At 38.3% G+C, this 26,383-nt stretch overlaps 1 protein-coding gene across 5 annotated transcripts in view; it reads left to right on the forward strand.

Moving 5' to 3' along the window:
- The first annotated feature begins 3,818 nt into the window (after positions 1–3,818).
- The window catches only part of PHACTR1 (phosphatase and actin regulator 1), a 695,847-nt gene continuing 673,282 nt past the window's right edge, over positions 3,819–26,383 (forward strand). Inside the window, exons 1-6 of one of the 5 annotated variants that reach the window (XM_069092412.1) lie at positions 3,824–4,150; positions 4,451–4,564; positions 5,018–5,107; positions 17,897–18,022; positions 18,666–18,854; positions 19,818–19,952. In XM_069092412.1, coding sequence (XP_068948513.1) covers positions 19,877–19,952 — 76 coding nt within the window. In that variant the 5' untranslated portion in view covers positions 3,824–4,150; positions 4,451–4,564; positions 5,018–5,107; ... (1 more) ...; positions 18,666–18,854; positions 19,818–19,876. Of the gene's footprint in view, positions 4,151–4,450; positions 4,565–5,017; positions 5,108–17,896; positions 18,023–18,665; positions 18,855–19,401; positions 19,547–19,817; positions 19,953–26,383 lie in introns of those variants that run through there. The other 4 variants (XM_069092414.1, XM_069092416.1, XM_069092411.1 and 1 more) reach the window with 4 other exon arrangements.

Here is a 26,383-nt window from a genome sequence, read left to right on the forward strand (position 1 = left end):
CAGATTCAGCTCCTGTCCTGCAGATTGTAGAGGGAAAAAGAGACCACTCTGAGGGGTAATTGCTCTTGCTTTAACCTCCTTGGATCTGGATGGCAGTCTAGGGTGGAGGTCCTGGGGTATTTGATCAGCTTGGCAGAGCATGGGGAGGCTTCAGAGAAGGCACCAAACTAACAGCTCCAGCAGCTGCAAAAACCCCAGCAACTGGGAGAAAGCTCCCCTGTTTGGTAGCAGAATCCTTCTGTGGCAAAAAGCTCAAAAGTCAAGTAATTGAGTGGCAACATAAGCAGACAAGGGAAGCAAAGCAAGCAGAGCAATCCAACTTTACACTACTATTTTGGGGACAAAAAGGATCAAAGCATGGGAAAGAAGGAAGACAATGAAGTCAGAATTCCTGCACCAAAAGCTTCTGAGAAAAATACGAGCTGGTTACAGGCCATACAGGACCTTTAAAAGGATTTTGAAAACCAAATAAGAGAAATGGAGGAAAAATTGGGAAGAGAAATGAGAATGATGCAAGAAAATTATGATATGAGAGTCAACAGCCTGACTGAAGAAAATAACTCCTTAAAAAATAGACCAACTCCAATGGCAAAAGAGGCTCAAAAAGGCAATGAGGAGAAGCATGCCTTAAAAAGTTGAATTTGCCAGATAGAAAAAGAATCTCAAAAGCTCAGTGAAGAGAATCATTCCTTCAGAATTAGATTGGAGCAAATGGAAGCGAGTGACTTTATGAGAAATGAAGATGCTGTTAAACAGATTCAAACAAATGAAAGAAGAGAAGGCAACGTGAAATATCTCATGGGAAAAACCACTGACCTGGAAAATAGATCCAGGAGAGATAATTTAAAAATTATTGGACTACCTGAAAGCCATGATCAAAAAAAGAACCTAGAAATCATCCTTCAAGAAATTCTCAAGAAAAATTGCCCTGATGTTTTAGAACCAGAGGGCAAAATAGAGATTGAAAGAATCCACTGATCACCTCCTGAAAAAGATTCCAAAAAGAAAACTCCTAGGAACATTATATCCAGATTCTGGAATTCCCAGATCAAGGAGAAAATATTACAACAGCCAGGAAGAAACAGTTTGAATATTGTGGAAACACAATCAGGATAACACAGGATCTGGCAACTTCTACCCTGAGGGATCAAAGGGCTTGGAATATGATATTCCAGAGGTCAAAGGAGCTGGGATTAAAACCCAGAATCACCTACCCAGCAAAACTGAGTATCATGTTTCAGGGGAAAATATGGTTATTCAATGGAATAGAGGACTTTCAAGCATTCTTGATGAAAAAACCAGAGTTGATAAAAAATTTGACATTCAGATAAAAGAAGCAAGAGAAGGTAAATAGGGAAAAGAAATCATAAGGAACTTATCAAAGTTGAACTGTTTATTTTCCTACATGAAAAAATAATCATTGTAACTTATGAATCTTTTCTCAGTATGGGAATAGTTGAAGGGAATATAAATGTGTGTGTATACATACATATATATATATATGTATGTGCAAATACATATATATGTCTATATAAGAGAGTATATGGGCATAGGAATACATGAGTGAGTGTGTGTATATATGTGCACAGATATACATAGATAGAGGGTGCAGGACAAATTTAATAGGAAGGGATGATACTTAAAAGGTGAAAGTAAGAGGTGAGAGAGGAATATAATGAGAGGAGATGGGGAGAGACAAAATGGGGTAAACTATCTCATACAGAAGAGGCAAGGGAAAATAGATACAATGGAGGGAAAGAACAGGAAGGCAAAAAAGAATGAGTCAACCTTATTCTCATTGAATTTGGCTTAAGGAGGGAATGACATACACACTAAATAGGGTATCTCACCCTACAGGACAGTAGGGGGGAAGGGGATGAGAGGGGGTCTGATGGAATGGAGGGCAGGCTGGGAGGGAAGGAAGTTGGAAGCACCCACTTTTGAAAAGGGACAGGATCAAAATAGAGAATAGAACAAGTGGGAGGTGGGACAAGATGGAGGGACATATAGTCAGTCTTTTATAATATATCCACTATGGAAATGTTTTGCATAGCTACATATGTACAACCTATATTGAATTGCTTATCTTCCCAGTAGGGGTGGGTGGTGACAAAGGAGGAAGGGAATGAATCTGGAATTCAAAGTTTAAAAATCAAATGTGTGTATGTATGTATGTATATGTATATATATGTGCTATTATTAATATTATTTTACATGTAACTGGGAAATAAGATATACAGGCACGGGGGCATAGAGATCCACTGTTCCCTACTGGAAAATCGGAGGGGGCTGGGGGAAGATATGGGAGAGAACAGATTGGAGGAGGGGATATCCAGTGGGAAAACTATTTTGGGTTGGTGGGTGGGGGGAAATCTCAAAATCTTGTGGAAATGAATGATGTAAATCAGAAGTTAATAAAGCATTTGATAAAGTTTAAAAAAGAAGAAAAAAAAAGAAACAGTGACTTGCCCAGGGTCACACATCTAGTAAGGGTTTGAAGCTGGATTTGAGCTCAATAAATAATTCTACTTATTGTTTCTTATTTGTATAATGGGGGCAGCTAGATGGCTCAGTAGACAGAGTGCTAGGTCTGGTGTCAGAAAGACCTGAGTTCACATCTGGATTCAGATACATACTAGCTATGTGACCCTGTGCAAGTCACTTAACCCTGCTTGCCTTGATCTATTGGAACAGAAAATGGCAAACTACTCCAGTATCTTTGTCCAGAAACCCCCATGAAGAGTATGAAGAGTAAAATATGACTGAATGACTAAACAACAACAACAAATTTGTATAATGCTCATGGCAAGAGTCTTAACCTAAAGTCATAAACAAACCAGATATCTGGGCTGAGATAGAATAAAAGAATCAAGAAAATGGTCACAGAACGTATATTCAGAGATCTAGCTGGGTATCATAGTTCTCTATGACTCAAAAGGCTTGGCTTAATGCTTCCAACAACGTAAATGATGTCACTTCAACATCCTTGGTGTAAGCATCTTATATTGCTAGAGCAGGCTCTCTGTTCAGAGGCATCCTTTAGCCCCTGTTACCTACACAATCATCTCTTCTCTTAAATGTTCAGCAAGAGTAGCAGAGAGTACCACTCAATTCTATTTGGGCCTTTTATTTTCTTCTCTCAGTTTCCTACTTTTCCAAATAAGGGCACACAGGGAGGGGGGGAGGGAAGGGGGAAGGAGGTAAACCCTTTAAAATCTTAGCAGAAGAGTGAAATCTGAGGGTTGTTCTCCATCATAGCTCAATAGCCAGAGGGGACCAAAGAGTTATCTAGTCCAATTCTGTCATTTTACAGATGAGAAAACAAAAGCCCACTGAGGTGAAAATGACTTGCCTAAAGTCATTCAGCAAGTGGCAGAACAGGGCTTCAAACTCAGATTTGACAATATCAAGTCAATCCCTCCAATTTTAACTCTCTTTGCACTCTATTGCCTATAGGCACCATGGGGCAGAGATTAGAACATTTGACTAAGATCCAGAAGACTAGGATTTAAATCCCCTTTCAAATAGTTACACATGTGACCCAGGACAAAAGTTAGAATAATATTAGTACCTACTGAATAGAGTTGTCATTAAGACTAAATGAGATACTATATGAGGTTTAAAATCATTAAAGTTTCCAACTGCACTAAGACTTTTGGGACACTCTGTATATGAAAACACATTTTACAGACCTTAATGTGAATTATTATTCTCATCATCCAGCTTCCATGGGGTACTTGGAAGGTTTTTTTTTTATTTCTCTGTACTTCTGACTAACTGCTGTAGCTTCCTGGGAATATGTTAGAAATGTCCCTGGAGCCTCACTCCCAGCACAGTGGGTACGAATTGGCTCAGTTTTTATCACATATGGCACCCACATAGTAGTTTCCACTGAACAGAGTTGTAACTCAAGGGAACCTCTTCACAGAGACAAGTCTGGCTTTGGAAAGAATGAGCTCTTCAACTTCACAGATCTAAGAAGCATAAGGCATCTGTCTGGGAAGGGGGCTGCATTCTCCCCTGAGGTCTGGTTGTCTTTCCTCTGGGATGGACACTATCTTTGTCATGCTTGCACATTTGAGTTCCTGGATATTGGATGCCAGTCCTTGACCAGCAAAGAGCATTTTCAGAATAGATTCCACAGGTCAGGGTGAGTAGTTTTTGTTTGTTTATTTTTAAATGAAAAACAAAGCAAAAGGAGAGGTGGGGTGGTAAGAACACATTATGCTGGGGTAACATAGGGGGATGCCTCATTATTCGAATGCTTTTGATGGTTGCCATAGGAATAGGAAGACTTGGGTTTTAACTGATGGTTCCTGTAATGCTACATGTGTTAAAAAAAATATTCCAGTGAATTCTTGGTACTTATAGTGACAGAATATTTTTTAAAGACTGCACATTGTTTTTCCCATGATGTTTAATATAATTTTCTCTCTTCTCTGACATACAGAGGAGGTTATGTTAACCAAGAAAATGTCATCTTCAGCTCCCTGCCAAGACTACAGCATCTGTAAAGGCAGAAACCTACTTCAGTCTGTATTCCCACTGCCGTCCTTGGCTTCAGGTATAGAAATAACCCTCTAGGATTCTCCAGATTTTTTGAAAAAACAGCAGAGACTGTAATGAGTGATAAATCATTCTAGGCAATCATCATTAAATTGCCCTAGCAGAATAAATAAAACAGGTGATTAAAACTGTTTTCAAAGAACAATTGCTTTTTCTGAAGGTAGTTCATTAGCAAGTTTCTCTCTCTCTCTCTCTCTCTCTCTCTCTCTCTCTCTCTCTCTCTCTCTCTCTCCCTCCCTCCCTCCCTCCCTTCCTCTTCTCTTGTTCTCTATTCTCCCTTTCCTCTTCCCTCCCACTCTCTCTCCCCCTATATAGCCATCACTGTGGTCCTTTTATCAGCCACTTCGTTCTTTCTTTACCATTTCAAAGCTCTATTAAGAGAGCATCATTTCTCTTATTGCACATTTTGCATGGACCTAAACAGAAAATGTTTTTATTGTCTCTCTGCCAGGGATTTTCATCTACATTTTGCAGGTGGTAGAGAAGATAAACATATCAGATGTCATCTAACTCAGAAGGATTTAGTCCTCTGGACATTTTGGTGAGTGTAAATTTGCCTGCCTTTACTTAGTGAAAGAATCCCATTGAGAGGTTTGTAGCAACAGGTCTCACAATGGAAGGGAATGTCTAGGAAGGGATATTTTTATCTTGTGCAAAGATGGTAGTTCTCAAAGGTGAAAGGGGAAACCAGGCATATAAATATAATAACCTTTGAATTACTTGCCTGACAGAGTTATTTTGAGGTAAGCACTTTGTGAGCTTCAAAGTGCTCATAAATTTGAGTTATCATCACTCACCATCACCACCATAGTCCAAAGCTCAGCTCAAATGTTTAGTCTAGTGTTGCAAATCTTTTTGGGGACAGTGACTGCAGGAAAAAAAATACTACATCCATTGCTAGTTTATAGTAATAGAATACTGACGTCTTTTATTTTTTAAATTTGGGATGTTACTCTGGGGATTCAGGAAGCACCTGGGATGCTCACTATCTCCTCTTATTGTTGGAAACTGTAACATTAACACAAGTAAAAAGCATTGAGCCAGTTGAGATGGGAGCAAAGACCAACTGGGTATTGTCTGCTCTGGGGGTCTGTTTCTACTTGTTGAGCTCTGCCTACTAGACCATTCTGATGAAAACTTTCTACCAACCTTGCTTCAGAGTGTCTCTCTCTTAGCAGGGATTCTCATTTACAAACCAACCAGCATGTTGAGAACCTAGCTAGCTGGGTAGCAAATTCACCAAATTCCATCCAGAAACACTTGAGCATGAATCCTTATGGTTGAGTGGGAGACAAAGTAGAGCTCAGAGACTTGAATTTTAAATTCTTGGCTCTTTTAGGGACCTGGATCCCTGGGCTAGTTTTCATCTCATTTGCCTTATGTATATAAATGAGATTTTATCTATAAACTTAAAATATCTGCCTCATGTATTTCTTTTGAGCACTTTGAGTATCTAAATTAGAAGTCACTTGAAATGCATGCTAATAAGGGTTGCAAGAAATGAAGATTGGATTAAATAAAAGTGGCATCCCTTTGTCCAAATAATCAACAGTTTCAAGTTCCTTGCCCACAAGAGTTTTAGGCAGATAATGCTATGACTATCCTTTAACCTACAGGTAATTGTTGTATTATGATAGCAATAGCTACATTCTAGTCTTTATCAAATATGTATATATGCATATTTGACAAACATTATATGTGTATATATAGCACACATGTGCATGCATCAATTTGACATATACTTACATTTATGCATTGGGTCACATATATTTGGTCATGGTCTGTAATTGCATCCATGTGTGAAAATTTCAGAGAAGAAACCTCTGCTTTCTATCAGTGCAGATCAGAATCTCATCTGCAAATTGGGCAACTCTTCTATAAATTATAGAGACATTGAAAAGAAACACATAAAATAAAGCAAAATTTATTCATTAGTTATAGTGATGTTTTAGCTAGAACTTTGAAAAAACCATTCATATTTTCAAATATTCCATGAAAATTCTGATAAGATGTTTTAATTTGTTCCAGATATTTTTCTTATTTATGCATCTCATATTGAAAGGTTTACTGAGTTCCCCATGGTAATATAATCATTATATATTAGAGATAGGACTTGAATCCAGATAAGTCTTTTATCAACCATGTCACTCCATGATGCCTCTGATTATAGCACACAGTATAGTATAGTGTAGTACAGTACAGTACAGTATACTATAGTATAGTATGGCATGGTATTGTATGGTATGGCATGGCATGGGATGGTATGGTATGGTATGGTATAGTATAGTATGATATGGTATGGTATGGTATGGTATAGTATCGTATAGTACAGTATCGTATAGTATCGTATAGTACAGTATAGTACAGTATGGTACGGTACGGTATGGTACGGTATGGTATGGTATGATATGGTACAATATGGTATGGTATGGTACGGTATGATATAGTATAGTACAGTACAGTATGGTACAGTATAGTATAGTATGATTTGATATGAGATGACATGATATAATGTAGCATGATGTGGTGTGATATGATATAATTGATGACATATGGTATGATATAATGTGAAATAATACAGTATAAGATGATAACATAGGTTAGGATATTAACATGTGATGTAATACAATATGACACAGTATAATAAAATTATCACAGCATGATATGATACCATGTGTGGTATGGTATGACAAAATATGCTATGATAGCATATGGCATAGTATTATATAGTATATAACAATATAATATGTATAGTATAATATAACATACATGCTATGATATACTACATGCTATATGATATTTTATTGGTATATGAATATTTCTTTTATGAGTGTGTTTGAAAATAATCATGAGCAATCACTGTACCTCAGAACCTTGCTTTAGCATTCTCATTAAGGAGAATTCCCCTATGAAATCATGTTCTTGATACATTGATTTATATTCATCTAGCAATGCTTCCTCCTAATTTTTATCATGAACAAAAACAATTATGAAAATACAGTGTTTATGTCATTGCAATGGACATGGCTGAAAATGTTTGCCTCATTCTGCACCTGCAGTCTATCAACCCTACAAAGAAGTGGGAATCATGTTTCATTATCTTTTTCCTGTAGTGGTGATTGACCATTGCATTCAATTAATCAACAAATATTTATTAAATTGTAACTATATACCAGGCACTGTGCTAGCACCAGGGATAAAGATGGAAAGAACGCAGTAATCTCTATTCTAACAGGGGAAGAGAATGACATAAGTATTTACAGCATTTATTTGTTCTATACAATGCTCTTGTCATTATTTAACAGTTTTCTCATTTCTGTTCATATTTTGGCCAGTTATTCACAAATTGAAAGACAGCAACTTTGTTTACAATCCTTTGTTACAACAACAACAACAACAAAATCATTGCTACAAGTATTTTGAAGTATGTTGGTCCTTTTCCTCTTTCTTTGATATTTTAGGGCATATGCCCAAGAATGGTATCCCTGGCTCTGAGGATATACAAGTTAAATGGTTTTTGGGGTATAGATGCCCTTTGCTTTCCAGAAGACATGGACCAATTCACAACTCTACCAAAAGTGCATTATTAATTATGTCCTCCCACGTCCCTTCCCATGAGTATCAATTTCCCTTTTTGTCCTCTCTTCTAATTTGATCTACCTATATTTTCAATGTTCAGGCAGAAGCAAACTCTAAAATCTGGTCTCAGAGATGTTATGTCATCTCTGAAGATAATATACCTCAAAGGCATTCCATCAAAAAGAAAAATCAAACCAAGGAATAGCAATAAAAATATTTATTATGCAAAGATATGTAAAGTAATATTGCACATAGGCATAAGAAAAACAATGTTCATAATAAATGTGTACTTCTTGATGTACATTGATATTTAGCATGATTAAAATCTAGATAGAATGAAACAGTTAGCAAAAACAATTTGACTCATGTTATTTCCTTCATCTGGCAGCTAACAGAATACTTCTTGTCCTTTTCTGTTCTATTTCCCCTATAATTCCCAGGAAGCAAACCCCCATAGACCCCACTCTATAGCTTCTACACAATATCTAGCACACATTGGATACTTGGTGATAACCTCTTTCTCTTTCTTTCCTCAGCATGTCTAATCTATTCCACTGATTTTTTTTCAGGATCTTTTGAAGGAGCAGAAAAATGTGATTGAATTTCTGATTAATTTATCAGTTTCCCTTGGGTGGGTGGAAAATAAATTACATATATACACATTTACGGAAGCTCTGAGCAATTCAAGTTCTTTCCTGAGGATACAAAGTCAAATATCATTACTCTCTCCCTTGAAGTCCAGTTAAAGAAGATATCAGTGGCAAAAATGTTTCTTCCTCCATTAAACACATATTTCCCTTTGCTTCCTGCTCAGGGATTTGAGAAGCACTTGACTGGGAATATTTCTTTATTCTCTCCATTTGAACACTACCGGTCAAGCCAATGAGAATAAGATGGCATTTATGACTAAAACCCTAAGAAATACCTCATGTGTTGACAGATAAGACCAAGTTCCTGAAATGAAGTCATAAAAATATACAACACAGAATATACATATCATTTGTTTTTATAAATATATACATCAGGGGGAAAAGGAGAGTTTTTACTAATGGTGAGCAAAAGCCACCATGATTTTTATTATGATTTAACTCAAAGTCACTTTGCAAATCATTTTCACGATTGCAATATTGATAAATGTTACCTAGACCCCTTGCCCATCTATAGAAAAATCAGACTGGGGACTGAGGACTACATTTGGATTTGCAAAGTCACAAAATTTCCTAATTAGAAGGGACCTAAGCAATGCCTGATCAGTACTCCCCACTACACCATCCCCAACAAGTGATCATCCAAACTTTGCTTAAAGAAAAATTAATTACAGTGAAATTGTTCTGACATTCCCATGATTTTTGGTAAGTTCAGTTACAGGGGTACTTCCTTTAATGATGCTGGTCACTATTCATCCATGTCCTTTCATAAGTATGTCACAGGGACATTATGTCATTCAGTGTTCTGAGGGCTTTTAACCATCACTTAACATTTAGAGGATACCAATGGAGCACATACACTTTACATGTCTTTCTCCCCTCTAATCCAGCCTACCTTGTTGTTTAGTCATCTCCTTTATACAATTTCTTACGTAATTGCCTATCTGTACTATCCTACAGTCTGCTCAGACTCACTATATGCCACTTGAAAATTTTGGTTTAAATTCACTATATTTGTCAAGAATAAGTAAAATCTCTGATTTTTTTTTAGGGAAATTGTTAAGTGCCTGTTGACTAAACCTAGATTGAATCTAGGCTGAGGGGAAAATAGAAAGTATCAGAAATTTCTAGTGTCAGACCTGAGAAATGACAGCCACCCTTTGCCCTACAACATAAATTCTTCCATACTGAGGGCTTTAGTCAATAGATTTCTCTTATAGTTGATAGAGTGCTGGTCTGGCAATCAGGAAGATCTGACAATAGGTATATGAGGTAAAATTTGAATTTGGGTCTTCCTGATTCCCAGAACAGCACTCTGTCAGTTAGATATGATCCAGTTGGTTTTCTTCTTTCTGTTTAATTGGGAGTTCAGTTCACAGTAGTACTTCAGCAGGTGTTACAGAAGCAGCTGTGCAAAATATATGTAATGATGCAGAAAACAATTAACCAGGATACAAAATTAGGAAATCTGATTTTTAATTGAAGGAAAAATAAGGAACTTTCCAAGTTGGGAGGGGGATAGTGAATAGGTGAAATTCCCTAAAATCAGAAAAAGAGGTATGCCACTCCTCACAAGATATTCAAAGATATTCAAAAGAAATAATAACTGAATAACTAGTGAGGAGCCAGTTTTCAGATAAATCATATAAGTGGTTTAAAATGTACAATTGTTAGAAAACTCTTTGCATCAATCTTTGGATCTGACTGAGTTTCTGGTCAGCATAACTGGGGGTCTTTAGTTAAGTGTCTCTAAGCAGCAGGGAGAGGTGGTCCAACTTTCCAGTCACACAGGAATATATATTCCAACAATGCAATAAAGTTTTCCCACATTTCCAACAATTGAATAAAGTTTTCTCGCTAGACAGAAATTGGACTAGACCCATAATTGAATAGAAAAGAAACTGAGCTAGATCCAGAATTGAATCACAAGATGGAGTCAGCATGGTTCACTCAAGTCCCACAAGATATGCATGTCCCTCCTCCACAAAAAAAGGGGAAAAAATGTACATTATATTTTTAAGTTTAATCTGCCTTATTAACATTTTATCTATCACTTTATTCAGTGATTCAATCAATTAACACTTATTAAGGGCTTCCTATGAGCCAGGCACTGTGCCAAACTCTGGGAATACTAGAAGAGGCAAAAAAAAAATAGTGTCTGCCCTCAAGGAACTCACAATTTAATGGAGGAGACAAGCAAACAAATATGTGTAAACACTCTATATACAAGATAAAGAAATAAACAAAAGAGGAAAGACACTAGAATTAAGAGGAGTTGGGAAAAGCATCTTGTAGAAAAGATTTTAGTTGGGACTTAAAGGAAGCCAGGGACCTTAGCAGATAGAGATGAAGAAAGAGAGCTTTCTAAGGCATGAGGGACAACCAGAGAAAGGGCTTGGAACTGAGAGATGAAGTGTCCGATTCATGGTACAGTATGGACACCACTGACAATAGATTGAAGAGTATGTGGTAAAGCATAAGGAAATTGGAAGGTTAGGAAGGTGCCAGTTCATGAAAAACTTTAAATTCCAAACAGGATTTTGTAATGGAGCCTGAAGACAATAGGTAGTTTTTCAAGTGCATTGAGTAGTAGGATGCCATGATAGGATCTCTGCTTTAAGAAAATTACTACAATGCCTGATTTGAATGGATTGGAGTGGAGCAAGACTTGAGGCAGGCAGACCCACCAGCATGTTATTGCATTAGTTCAAATGCAATAACATTTATTAGTTCAAATTAGTTCAAATTGCATTAGTTCAAATGCAAGGTGATGAGTGGTGCAGGAGAGAAGGGAGTGTATTCAAGGAATGTTGTAAAGATGAAATTGACAGGCCTAGGTAATCAATTGGATATGGGGGAATGAAAGATAATGAGAAATCAAGGATGGTACTTAGGTTTTAAGCATGAGGGACTGGGAAGGTGCCCCCCCCCACAATATTAGGGAAGGCAGGGGGAAAGGGTTTAAAGTGAAAGATAATGAGTCCCATTTCAGACATGTAGAGTTTAAGATACCTACTATACAAGATGTGCTGTATAAGATGTCTGAAAAGTAGTTGAAGATGTGAGACTAGAGGTCAGCAGAGATATTAGGACAGGACAGGTAGATTTGAGAATCATTAGCATAGAGATAGTCATTTCCATGGGAGCTGATGAGATCATCAAGTGAAGTAGTATAGAGGAAAAAGAGAAGAGAGCCATGACAGAACCTTGTGGGACATTTTTATAGATGGAGGCAAGTGATCTGGATGAGAATCCATCAAAGGAAACTGGGAAACAGCAGTCTAATAAATAGGAGGAACAGGATGGAGACAGAAGAGACTATTAAGGAGAAGAGGGTGAAGAACGGTGTCCAAGACTGTAGAAAGGTCAAGGAGAATTAGAGAAGAAAAGATCGCCGGATATGTCTACTAAGAGATTATTAGTAACTTTGGAAAGAGCAGTTTCAATGGAATGATGAGATTGAAAGCTGGATTGTAAAAACCTAAGCACAGAGTGAGAAGAAAACACATGGAGGCACCTATTAAATACAAAGTTTTCAAGTTTATCTACAAAGGGCAGAAGAGATAAAGGAGGACAATTAGCAAGGATGGAAGAATCCAGTGAGGGCTGTTTTAGATGGGAGATCATGGAGGGAAGCACATGTTGGGAGTCAACAGGGGAAAGATCTAATGGATAGGGAGAGATTAAAGATAACCATGACAGAGACAGGAGATGGGATAGGATTGTTCGTGAAGGTAAAGGGGTTAACTTTGGCAAGGAGTCACCTCTTCGTGTGAAACAGAGATGAAGGACAATGTAGTGGAGGAGACATACAAACAATATAAGATGAGGAAGAAGGAAGAAGAGTGTGAGCATGGTGGATGGCCTCAATTTTTTTCCATAAAATATAAGGCAAGGTTCTCTGCTAAGAGAATGGAGGAAGAGGAAGCCAAGAGAGGTTTAAGGAGGGACTGTCAGAGTTGTTGTTTGTCCTTTGTTTTCAAAGAAGACCAATGACTTCAGGAGGGCGATGTCTTGATTTGCAAGTGAGTTGGATTTAAGCGAGGCAGAGCTGTGCAAAGTCATCAGGCCCACTCTCTACTCCAGAGTCATCAGAGTCTAGTGGCAATGGTGAGTGGCAATGGCTCAGGATGCAATGGGAGACTTTGGCCTTTTTAAGCTGAGGTCTTTCCCAGGTGTCAGTTTGTCTGAGGCAACATCCATTCAGTAGTTAAGGTTAGGTAAGAATTGAGGAAAAAGATGGCCTCTTTTGCCTTCACAACAGAATCAAGGATTCTTTTCAGAAGGGATGAAAAGGTTTGGAAGAACCTTTGTGGAGAGTAGGATATTGAGCTGATAAGGGATCTATAGTAGGATTATCTCAAAGCAGTGAGGGCCTAGTTAGTAAGAACAATTGCAAGATTTTCTCTACCTTCATTCAGCACCAGATGTGTAGGAGTGAAAGCAACAAATAGTTGGAATGATCCAAGGCTGAAGCCTGGAAGGGAGCAATTGGCAATAGAAGGGGGCTAGATACTCAAGAGAAGGGGAAAATATAGAAATAAACTGGTTCTCCAAGGGGTCAAGCCAGGTCAAAGAGGAAAGAATGACTGATGCAGAGTGATGGCCTTTGAGAGAACTGATCCAGGGATTAAAGGTCATAGTGTCGATAAAAAGCAGAGTTTATAAAGAGAAGTCAGAGGAGGAGTTGGAAAGTCAATCAATCATGGTCAGACAAGGCAATTTCAGAATTTCTGAACATGGAGGTGGTGTATTTGTGCATGATAGCAAAATCAAAAGTATGATCATCATTGTGTATGGCTGAGGTGGGATGAAATAGGCCAGAGGAAGTATATAGGGTGAGAAATTGAGGGTTTTGGGTGCTTGGGGAGGGGTCAATATGTATTTTGAAGTCTCTGATTATAAGGGCAAAAGTTGGGGAGAAGAGAAATTTGTGAGCCAGGTACCAAACTCATTGAGGAAGGAAGAGGAGTGACCTGAAGGTCTATAGACAACAGCTACCAGGATTTTAGTCAGCTAACAGATATGAATTGCATGAATTTCAAAGGAGTTGAAGGTACTGAGTGATGGAGATAGGAGAGAACCTGAAAGTGGAAATAAGGAGCAAAGAGTGTTCCAACTTTCCCACTTAGATCAATAAGCCTAAGGGAATGAGTGAAGGTGTAGCCAATACTTATGGAAAGGGTGGCCAAGGAGACTGTGTCATCTTGGGGTATCCTCATTTCAGTAATAGTTAGAAGATAGAAAGAGTGAGAGAAAAAAATTAGGATAAAGAGATGCTTGTTGCCTACGGAACAGGCATTTACAGAGGACATAGGGTAAAGGGTGGGTGTCATTTTGTTGGAACTTTGAGGGGGATAGGGAATGGGGTTTGGAAGGTGACATACAGGTGTTCACTCTCACTGGGAAGTGTATGGTATGACCAGGCGTGAGAATATTCATCATTCAGTGAAAAGTACCAGTCTTCTTCCCAAAGAATGGGGGACACAAATAGAGCAGGAGATGGAAGGCAGATGGTAAGATGAAAAGCCCTTTTTCATTATTCCTTTTCTCTCTGAAGGCAGATTAAGCCAGAAACTGCACAGCAAGAAATGGAAGTCCAACTCCCCACAAGATATGCTTTTTCCCCTAACAGGGAAGGCACAGGAGAAGATAGAAGGTCTGAGGTCAAAAAGAAGGCTGCTCTTCTTTGCATTGGAGTCTCCAAAACCCAGCTGGGAGATCAGAAGAGCAGCAGGAGACAGAAATGGCCTTGTGCCGGCTTAGATGGAAGTTGTTCCAGTGGGCTCTAACAGCCTTCCCTCTGGGTACAAGTGCAGCAGGAGATGGAAGGCTACAGATCAAAGGAAGTTTTCCTCTTCTCACCTGAGGCTGTAGATAAGTTGGGTGCAAAAGGAAAGTGGAAAACCTGGCACAGGGCAATGTCCTGAAGGGGCAGGTGTGAGTGTCCCATCTTCCTTGAGGCCCTCTCTTTAGGAGACGCACATAGCTGAAGTTGGATGGTGCATAGTCATATACAAGTCTGGTTCCTTTTCTCACCTGAGGTTATAAATCAGGTGAAGACAATCAACAAAACAATAAAATAAATTTCTAATTTATTCCATTTGCCAATATCTGAGGTATAAATACTCACACTGAAAATATAACGATAAGCTTTCATGAGTCAGTTCATGCTGACTCCAGCATACCCCTATCTATATCTATATTTATATGTATTTCTGCAGCATACCCCTGTCAATACCTACATCTATAGGTCTACATCTATCTTTTGAATATAGACACTCACAGAAAAAAACTTCTGCCCTCATAGAGACTTCAAAATACATGTCGATTCTTCCTAAAACACCCAAAACACTTGAGTTTCTCAGCCTATATACTTCCTATAGCCTATTCCACCCCAACTCAGTCGCATACAATGGTGAAAATACCTTTGATTTTTCTATCATGAACATTAAACTACCTCCATGTTCAGAAATTCTGAAATTGCCTTGTCTGACAATGATTGATTGGCTTTCCTCCTCTGACTTCTCTTTACATGAAAATTTTTTTTAATGGATGATGCCTTGGAGAAGTTTACAACTAAATGAATACCTTCTAAATAAGCACAATTCTAAAGCTTTAGAATAGTTATTTAGTATACACATTTAATATGACATTATATTTTTGTATTTTCTATATTTCTAGTCCTATTACTTGGCAATGCAATTGAAAATAAACCCTTGTATTCCTTACCTTTGGTTATAATAAAGGCATTTTACATTCATGGGATCAACTGAACAGATTGTTATATTGATTAACTATTGAGTCCATTCTTACAACTAGTTTGGTATTACTGATACTCACTTCTAACCCAAAAGACAAGCTGACAAGCACCAAGTATTAATGTGGATACATGCTGGAGAAAGGGAGGAAAAACAGAAAAAAAAAGAAAAATAGAGCTTTTCACCCAGGGAGATTGAAGAGATGGTGGTGTGTATGATATAATTCAATGTAATTCAGATTAATGTAAAATGCTTTTTGAAATTATTCAGAAGAACATAACAGTCAAGACACATACCTGTGATCCCAGCTTCTGGGACAGGCTGAGGCAGGTGGATCTCTTGGGTTCAGGAGAGATGAGTTCCAGAGAACTATACCGATAGGGTATCCACACTGTTTTGCATTAATACAGTAAGCCTCAGGGCCCACAGGTTGCCTAAGCAGGATCAAACCAGCCTAGGTCAGAAATAGATCAGGTAAAACTTCTCACATAGTTTAATGGACCAGGTTCATGAGTGGCTTCTGCACCTTCAGTTTGGATAAGAAAAGGAGACTTGGTCTGGATAGATTGGAAGGAAGGAAGGAGGAAGGAAGGAAGGAAGGAAGGAAGGAAGGAAGGAAGGAAGGAAGGAAGGAAGGAAGGAAGGAAGGAAGGAAGGAAGGAAGGAATGAAGGAAGGAAGGAAGGAAGGAAGGAAGGAGGGAGGGAGGGAGGGAAGGAATGAAGGAACGAAGGAACGAAGGAAGGAAGAAGGGAAGGAAAAGAAAAAAGGAAAACAAAAACATTGTAGATATTTTACTTGCAAGAAAAGTGTTTATATCACAAGTTTACATTTTTGTATATGAGAGCTTTCTAAATCAAAATGCATCGTTATGGTTGCCTGTTTTCATTATAATATGTTTTCCTTAAATTTGTATCAAACATACTTACTTTACCTGTATACCTAACCAGCTCTCCTATTCTCATCCCCCACCACATACACTGCCCTCTCACCAATCTCCCTGGGGGGGGGGGACTCTATTTTTTACGACTGTCCATTTGTCCTCCTTTCTCCAATAGCACATTCACTTATGTTCATATTAATATTTCCTATTTGTCAGCTTGTCAGCAGCTCTGGAGTACCCCCCCCCCACACACACACACCAGTTTCTCTCTTTCTCCCCTCTCTCCTATGAGTCACCACAATCTCAGTTAGATTCACAATAGAGAGTTCAGAACCTGTCGCCCACACCTTACTGTAAGCTAAAGAAACCAGCAGACAGCTCTCTCCTCTTATAAATGTCAAGTGCTCAGTATGTCTCAATTTTTGGCTGAGAAGAAAGACAAGCCTGGAAGATCGAGTCCTTGGACCCTAAACAATACTCTTAAGCACTGTGAATCCATATCTGGTCTACGCCACAAGGGGGCTTGGGATTGGTTGGTTTACTCTTAACTCAATAATCACCAACCTGGTACACAATTCATTTTGATTGGCTAGGGTGGCCACAAGCTTGCCCAGCCAGGGATTTGTCTCCAGGAGGAGCAGCAAGCCCCAGGTAAGTGGGACACTTGTCATGGCTTAAGCTAGTCATGACACTTCCTGGAGAGATTTCTAAAATGTGGCATTTTCTCAAAAATCAAGCTTTCCCTTGAAACAAGATTTAGTAGGCAAAGAAAAGGTAAATCAGTTTGTCAAAAATCTCCAGCTGGGTTGGTCTGGAGCATATGGACTAGGAAGGGCTTCAACAACTCAAGGAAAAGAGGGCAGAGTTGTACAGAGGAAAAAGCACTGGATTTGCTGTCAAATGACAGTTTTTGAGTTCTGCCTCTGTGGGTGATTACATAGAATGACAGGCTTTTTCCCAGGCTTAGATATATGGCACCTCCTTCAAGTTATGTAGGTCTTTCCTGCTATGGTCAGAGGGAAGGTTAAATGGTCATTAGGAAATGATTGCCAGTAGAATTCTGACCAAGCAAAGGAAATTCTGACCAAGAAAGGGCAGACCAGGGAAGAGGGGCATGTGCTTTGTGCCTCACTTTTGAAAATAACTAGCAATTATAATTACTCACCTTGTTTAGCAGCTCAGAAAGAAAGTGACATTGCACAGAGCCATACCGACATCCGTCGTGATTAGAAAGTGCTCCACACCTTGGAGAAGAGTGGAGACATAAGAATAATTTTAAATGCAAATTAAATTGAGGGGGTAGCAGAGAGAATATATAAAAGACAGTAAAACAAAACCTTTCCATTTTCCCAAATTAGCAGTCTAATGTGTTCAAAAAAGCAGTTCAGCTTAGATCTCTACTTAAAGGTTGCATTTCATCATAATATAAAATAGGCAAATCCATCATTTTTCTTTTCTCAGTGCTCTTGGATCGCATTTGAAGGGAAAATTAGAAACTGTTCATTTTGGCTGGCAGGCTCCGGTGTAGTACACAGCTAGCTCTATTCCATGCATTGCAGCATGGTGGAAGGGGGTCCATAACTGCTGGTGAGTACCTGCTAACTTTAAGACTCCTTTCCTATCTCTTTTCCTATGTCTTTTCTTTTCAGGGGGAAATCATTTAGGAGATGTGTGTTGCATTTTCTTTTTAGAATGACTGGGAACCATCCAGCAGCTTTTTAAAGCTCTTGTGCAGTGACTGATCTGCAGAAGGGAAGAAAATCCTATGACTGTATGAGATGCTGATGGCTAATCTGTGTATTAATGATAGCAGGAAAATATTTAATGTACTTGAGTTAAAATAGCCTATTGAAAGATAAGAACAGGTGGTCACTGAACCATTTCTTGATGGGATTTCCATTATGTTTGCTGTGAAATCATTCCACATTCTTTGGGTTGTAATTGCAAGTCATAGAATGGGCTTAAAGCAATAAAAGTAAATTATTAGATACAATAAAATTCTTTTGTTAGCCATAATGATACTTCTTAGTCCTAGCTTGTAAGGGGGGAATAGGGTGAGAAATGGATTTATTTGATGACTGGCTATAGATTTTATTTCTTTTTCTGGACAAAGTTTTAAATAGCAAAAAAAAAAAAATGATTTCTCTTGGTAACCTCAGCTATACAGAGGCAGATGTTAGCATCACTTTCTGTTGCTAAGGTAACATTCTGGCCCTTTTTTTTCCATGAGGGAAGTCCAGTTGGAGAGATGACATGCATTATTCATCATAGTTCCAATCATACAATCAAGATTATTTACTTACACTGGGGATATTTAGTGAGATCAAAGAAGCCTGGCTTGGAACTCCACTAGCTGTCTCTGCTGGTTGGCCTGGAGTCAGTTCTTGGTGTTGGGCAGTACAGAGAAGCCGCATTGGGGGTAGGTAATGAAGCAAAAGTTGAATCTTAGAGGGATTTTCAAAGTTCTCTCTCATCAAAATTGTTTTCCTAAATTAAAATTTCCCCTGTTCCTGGTGAGGAAAAGCAATTGGACAGTGTTTCTAAGTGTGGTCTTAATGACTGCACTTTATTAATTCATTTCAAAGGGGTATTATTCAAATTAGGACTCTTCATTCATGCAAATAGCAAAGAAACATCTAAGAGTGCTTAAAAGAGAAAAGCAACAAGATGATTATTTCTTAATGAAGTTTATTATCTGGTGACAGACTAGCTTTCAATAGCAGGTAGCTTAAGTGTGGCTTCTAATTGTTTCTGATGAACCATTTCCAAATAGTTCTTTAAATGCAGAATGTGGTTTGGTACACTTCAATGACTAACCTTAGATGGTAGAGGGAATGTTGGGAAGGGATGACATGCACTCCTCTAAGGAATATGTCACACTATGTGTCATAAAGGCAATGTTGTCTTTGAGAAGAGTCTCTTACTCACAGGAAAGGAACATTGTTTGCTTCAGGGGAATGCTCAGCCTGCCTGCTTTTCTCAGTTGAGGTTCAGTGATAAGAACAGCTGGCATTCTTTTAATGATGCTGATTATCAAATAGTCCTTTGAAAAACTCAGTAGTTGATGAATTTCTAGTCCATCGGCAGGCACTGTATAGCAAGGAAGAACTGGTAGGTTGTTCTCTTCCTTTCGCTCCTTCTTTGTTGTTGTTACCAGATTATATTATATTCATTTAGTTGTTGGCTAAATCTTTAAATTCCTCATAGGAAAATTAGGTTAAGGTGCATGCTTCGGAAGTAAGGATTTGGGGAGAAAGGATGGGATGTCCTAATGAATGCATGTTTTTTTTTTTTCCAGAGAGTGGTGATTGTTGCTTTCTTTTGCTTTTGTTTTATATATGTATACTTGACTTTGTAAACATAATGCTTTTTCCTCTTCTAGGAACTGAGCTGAATTTTTCCCCTTGAAACTAAAGAAGCAGCATATTTGTAACATCAAGAATGGATTACCCAAAGATGGATTATTTTCTGGATGTTGAATCGGCTCACAGACTGTTCTACAGTCAAGGAGCTCAAGGTAATAATAAGGAAAAAAGACAAGAAAATCCTGACATTTTTGCCTAGGATCACTGGTGGTAATGGGATGGTGGAAGCTCTTCCACTTTAAGGTACACTTCAGAAGTCTGAAAATGGGCATTAATTAAAGATCATTAACCTTTTCCCCATTAATGCAGAGTCACTAGGATGATAGGGAAGCAGGAAAGCTCTGACTCACAATCTCTCAGAAAATAGCCCTTTTCTGGTAAGATCTTAAACATAAGACTCCCTTCCCTCAAGAACTCCTGTTGATATTATTATTTACAAGCTCCTTTATCATAGACTAAATTAGGTTTTAGTAATGAGTGCTAACTAGATCCAGAAAGAGGCAAACCATTTGAGTTGCACTGACCTAGGGAGTAAGAAAACTTGACTTGCTAGGCACTACTGGGGACCAAAAGACTGAGTTCATATTTTTGCCTTTATTGTTCTTAGATGAGTTAAGTCCATCTCCATTAGTGAATTAATATTGCATTCCAGGTAAAGAATAAAAAAATGTAGCTCTTGGTAACAGGACAAGTAGGTACATATATAGGAAAGAACAGTGTCTCAGGAATCAGAGGTCCTTCATGCAAGTCCTTCCTCTGCCACTTGTTTTCTATATGATCTTAGACAACTCATTAACCCTCTGTGGGAATGTTTCCTCAGTTATAAAATGAAGGGGTTGGACTAGATAGCCTCTGAGGTCACTTGCAGGTCCACATCAATGATTCTATCCTCTGGGAATCTGTTTACCAACATTTTAAATGGGAACAATAATGATTGTCCCCAAAAAGAGCATGGGAATAATGTCCATCTCAAAGGAAATCAGGGCATTTTTGTCTAAACTCCTAAATGACAAGAATCATGTCTCCAATGTTCTACCTTTCAGGGAACACCATCAGGGCTCTGTCAAATGTTTACATGTCTAAAATGCTGATTAGAGAAGAGGGAGTAGGGCAATTTTATCTCCAGTTTATAAATGGGAATAAAGGTGATGTCTCTCTCCTAGGTTTCAGGTCAGAGTCACTTTGCTAGCAATGTTATCTCTGACTCAGGGAAACTGTTTAGGCTTTAGTTTTCTAATTTGTCAAATGAGGGAGTTGAACTCACCAGCTTTTCAAGTATCTTTTACCTCTAAATCTAAGTTTATGACCCGGAAAGTTTTAAAGTTTGGCAGAGATGAAATGCATTTCTAGCGCCTAAGGACATAGCTAAACTTAGAGAGGTTCTTTATTAAGGGGTTGCCCATCCTTTTGGCCACAGCATATTATAAGGTCAGGAAGGCCTGGATTTGAATTCTGCCTCAGATATTTGGTGACCTTGGGTGAGTCATTTCTTCTTTGAGGATGTCAGACTGCTCATTTGTAAAATAAGAGGAATGAACATGGCATCTAAGGTCCCTTCCAGGCTATATCTTTGAACTTAATAATCCTAAATGCAGTGTGGTTATCACAAATTATTGTTGTTGTTTAGTGGTTTTCAATCATGTATGATTCTTCGTGAACCCATTTGGGGTTTTCTTGGCAAAAATACTGGAGTGGTTTGCCATTTCCTTTTCCACTTCATTTTACAGATGAGGAAACTGAGATAGAGATTAAGTGACTTACTTGTCCAGGGTAACAAAGCTAGTATGTGTCTGAGGCTGGATTTGAACTCAGATCTTTCTAACTCCAAGGTTAGTCCTCTGTATACCTATACTATACAGATGCATATGCATTAGAGCTACATGCATATGTATGGAAATAAAATTATCATTATATGGCATTAAAGTTAATGGTGGGCATAAGTTTATTCTAACACACCTAAATAAGAATTGTGAGACCAAAGTGACCTAAAAGATATAATCAGATAGATGAGTGACTGGGAAATCAGCAGGTGAGTCCAAATGAAGGATAATTTGAGGGTTCCATTTAAATTGGAGAAATATCACCAATACTAATACAAGTATCTGCATGTTAGGTGACAGCAGCATGTGAGCAAGTCAACAGCATTATTTCCATGCTTACTATGTGCCAAATATCATACTAAGCAATGGGAATATATGTATAATCAAGAAGAAAAAAAAGTCCCTGACCTCGAGAAGACTACATTGTAATGGGGAAGACAACACAGAAAAAAGAAGCTGAAAAGTTGGAGGTCAAGGGAGGAAAAGAAGGTACCCAGAGCGGGGACCTTAGGTAGATGTTCAGAGGAATTTAGCCTGGTGGGAAATAAGAAGAGAGTTGGCCTGGGACTGTTCTTAATGGAGGGTCCAGGAGGACCATTCCATCCTCCAATCAGACAAAGGAGCCCCAAGAGCAGAGAGTACTTCTGAGGTTTAAGAGATGCAATGAACCACAAGTATGTCTCAGATATCAGTTGGAGATAGTGCCTATGAAAATAATGTTACAAATCATTGAAATACCTAAGTACATTTAAAATTATTTGGGAGGGTTTTTTTTGGGGGGGGTGGTAATTTCTCCTTCCTTGTTCTATTGTCCATGTAGTTTGAATTTGACTCTATTGTTTCCCATCTAGTTACTTTGGTGAGGGGCTTCAAACTATTTTGAAAATTAAATTTCCAACCTTACTTGCATGGTTCACAATAAATCACTGACCCACTTCTCTCCCACCCCAAAATACATTTTTCTCTCTGCAAATTTATCTGGGAAGTACAGTACTATCTTTTATATATGCAGGACATGAATACTAACTAGCCTACTGCCCTGTCCTCCTACTTACTCTGTTTTATATTTCCAATCTCCCACACCCGGTCTTTTTAACCTAATCTTTAAGAGAATAAGGTGTTCAGGATGATGGGGAGAAGAGGAGGAGGGAGGTGATGACAAATAATGGCTAGACTAGCCAATCAGTCAATAATACACAGGATCATGCCAGGGCTCACCGCTGTGCCAACAGAATGCTTTGTGCCTTGCACATTATTGTTGGACTAAAACTCTGGTGCCTTGCACTTTACCCAAACGAAACCCTTTATGGCATTCTGGCTCCTTGGTCCTAGCAAGAATCTATTTTTCTATTTCCGATGATTCAGGATTCATAAGTAGAAAAATAAAAGTGAGAAGAGAGAAAATGACAGAGAAACACAATGAAATACTTCCAATCAATTAATAAACACCTACTCTCTCATAAGGCATCCAAAAAATAGTGGATTAAAATTTCACCCACATAGCAATCGTCAGCCATAACCCAATTAGCATAAACAATTCGCAGGTGCTCAGGAGAGAATTCTTACTCATTATTTGTGCAAACAAATCTGCTTTCTGGAAAAAAAAATCTCTCAGTGCCACCCTCTGTGTGAGAGTTGGCAGGGCCATGTGTAGGAGAGACTAGCACCTAAAGGACAGCTCACTCTTTTCAAGATTTTCCGAAGTGGCAGTTTAAAACACACCATCATCCTGCTTATATTTATAGAGATAATGCACTTTCTTCATGGTAACTCTGTGAAGTAGGTTTTGAAGATTTTATTATTTCCCTTTTTAAAAAATATTCTTATATAATTTAAATTTCTGAATATATCTCCTCCATGCCTTCCCAATACATGTACATTGCATTTTTATTTCATAGTAAGCTCTAATTTTTCAGGAAATGCTAAGATCAGCATTTCCTCGAGATAAGAAAATAAATGTTTATATCTTAAATTTTATTAGTTCAAGGTCATTCCTACTTCATAACTAGAATATAAACTCTTTTAGGGAATGTACTGTTTCACTTTTATTACCAGACACATTTCTGGCACACAATAAGCACTTAATAAATGCTTGTTGATTGCTTGATTCAGGTAATTCACCTAACAGCTCTCCACCTGTGTACCATCTATTAAGCTATAAAACTAATACATCTTAGTATCTCCTTTGTGCCCTTAGATTTAATTCATAAATTGTCTTGGGGTCAATTAAGCAATTATGTAGTAAGCACTTAATGTGTATGGAGTACAGCCCTTTCATTTTACAGTCTTGGTGCTTTTCTTAGACAAATGATGGTCTATTGGCCATTGATTGCCTCACTTCTGTGGTGGATTAGGATTCTGAGTGTGGAACATTACTTGAATTTGGGGGAAGCAGAGTAAGAGATAACAGGTGAACATAATCTGATTTAAAGAATGTTTATCATGCAGATGAGTGTTTTTCAACAAATTAAAATATATCTGCAGGCATTGAGACCTTATTTGTGTGTTTAAAGAATTATTTTGACAAATAGGTAAAATTATTAATCATCTTGACTGACAATAAATAAAGAGGCATCCATGGAAGTTTTGTTTTTGTCCTAGCCATTAATATTCTTTCCATCCTTAAATTAACACATATCATGTTTATTCATAATCTGTGTATGACTTGCACCACCTCCAGTAAAATCTAAGTTTCTTGAGGACAGGGACTGCTTTTCATTTTGTCTTTTTTTTTTACCTCACCTAGCATAATATCTTACACATAGTAGGTACTTTGTCCAAAGGAAAAGTTATAATGTGGTCATTAGAACACTAGACTGACAGTTCAGAGTCCTAGTTCAAATTCTTGTGTTTATTTACCATTGACCCTTTGGCACATTACTCAAGCTCTCTTTGTCGTATTTTTTTTTCCATTTTGGGGGAGTATTAAAATATTTTTGGATTTATTATCTCATTATTGTGGCTATTTCTTCCATCAATGGAGAATGACCCATTCATTTCTTTCCTTTCTGTCTAACTCTTGTCTATGTCCTCCTAGAAGTTTGCTGCTAGGCAATTCTACCATATCTCCTTTGTCAACTCACTAGCCTGCTCTCTGCAATGGTGCTTCCAAACCTTTTAATCCCTCCTCAAACTTCCCATGGCTGCCCCCTCCCCCACTCTCTCAGATGAGAATCTTGCTTTATAGTTTACAGAAAAAAAATTGAGGTCATTCACCATGAACTCCCTTTTTCCCTTTATTTCTCTTCTGTCACTCAGGTACCTTCTGTCAATATTTTTCCCTTAACCTTTTTTTATATTGTGAAGGGGCCTGGCCTCTTACCAAGGCTAACCCCTCTACTTGTTCAAGTGATCCCATTCCATCCTGTCTCATCCCACAGATTACTCCCTCTATCATCCCTTCTTTCACTTGTTTTCAAACTTTCCTTGTCTGTTGGTTCATTCTCTATAGCCTAAAACATGCCCATGTCTCCCTTATTCTCAAAATACTCTCACTTGATTCTTCCATCCCTATATCTCTTGTGCCCTTTGTAGTTAAACCCCTTGCAAAGGTCATCTATAATAGGTGCCTCTACTCTGTCTCTTTCCACTCTCTTATGTCTTCATAATCTGGTTTCTGGCCTTGTCATTCCACCAAAACTGCTCTTTCCAAAGTTACCAATGATCTCTTAGTTGCCAAATCCAGTGGCCTTTTCTCAATTCTCATTCTCCTTGACCTTTCAGCCTGTAATGCTTTTTCCTCCTTGACACTCTCTTCTCTCTAGGCTTTTAGGACACAATCTTTCCCGGTTCTTCTCCCACCCATTTGAATGGTCCTTCTGTTTCCGGTTTGGATCTTCTTTCAGATTAGTCCTCCAACCATAGGTTTCCCTCACGGTTCTCTCCTGGGCCCTCTTCTATTCTTCCTCTATGCTACTTCTCTAAGTGATCTCATCAAGTCCCACAGATTTAATTATCATTCTTTTATTGTTGTACTTGTTTCTGGGCATTTGGGGTTAAATAATTTGTACTGTAAAGTGTCTGAGGTCAAATTTGAACTCCGGTCCTCCTCATAACCAAGGCTGGTGCTGTGTCACCTAACTGCCCTTATGCTAAATAAATCTCTCAACTCTAAACCTCTAATCTCATACTTCACCTTTCAGACATTTTGAACTATATGTCTAAAATGTCCAAAATGAAACTCAATATCTTTCCCCCTAACCCTATGAGTGGAGAGGGCAACATTACCCTCTCAGTTCCTCTAGTTAAAAATGTAGAAGTCACCCTCAACTCCTCATTCTCTCTCTCTCACCTCATCACCACCACCATATCTAATATGTTCCTAAATTTTGTTGATTTCACAATTTCACTTTTGCAACATCTTTTGAATATTCCATCTTCTTTCTTCTGACACTATGGCCACCATCCTAGTTCAGACCCTCCTCACTTCATGCCCTAAATATTGCCATATCTTACTGGTGGGTCTGCCTGACTCCAGTACATCCCCCATTCAGTCACCATTATGATTTTCCTAAAGTATAGGTCTGATCATGTCTACTCAATAAAGTCGTGTCTCCCTATTTACCTCCAGGATAAAATATAAAATGCTGTGTTTGCCATTCAAAGTCCTTCATTACCTGACTGCCTCCTTACACCTTACTCCATGACACATACTCTTTGATTTAATGACACTGACCTCCTGACTGTTCCAGGAACAATGGAGTTTCTCAGTTACTACTCTCTCTCTCTCTCTCTCTCTCTCTCTCTCTCTCTCTCTCTCTCTC

Source organism: Petaurus breviceps, unplaced genomic scaffold (assembly GCF_028583685.1).
Source record: "Petaurus breviceps papuanus isolate PSGF00001 unplaced genomic scaffold, PetGlider_PUasm1.0 190, whole genome shotgun sequence".
NCBI lineage: Eukaryota > Metazoa > Chordata > Mammalia > Diprotodontia > Petauridae > Petaurus > Petaurus breviceps.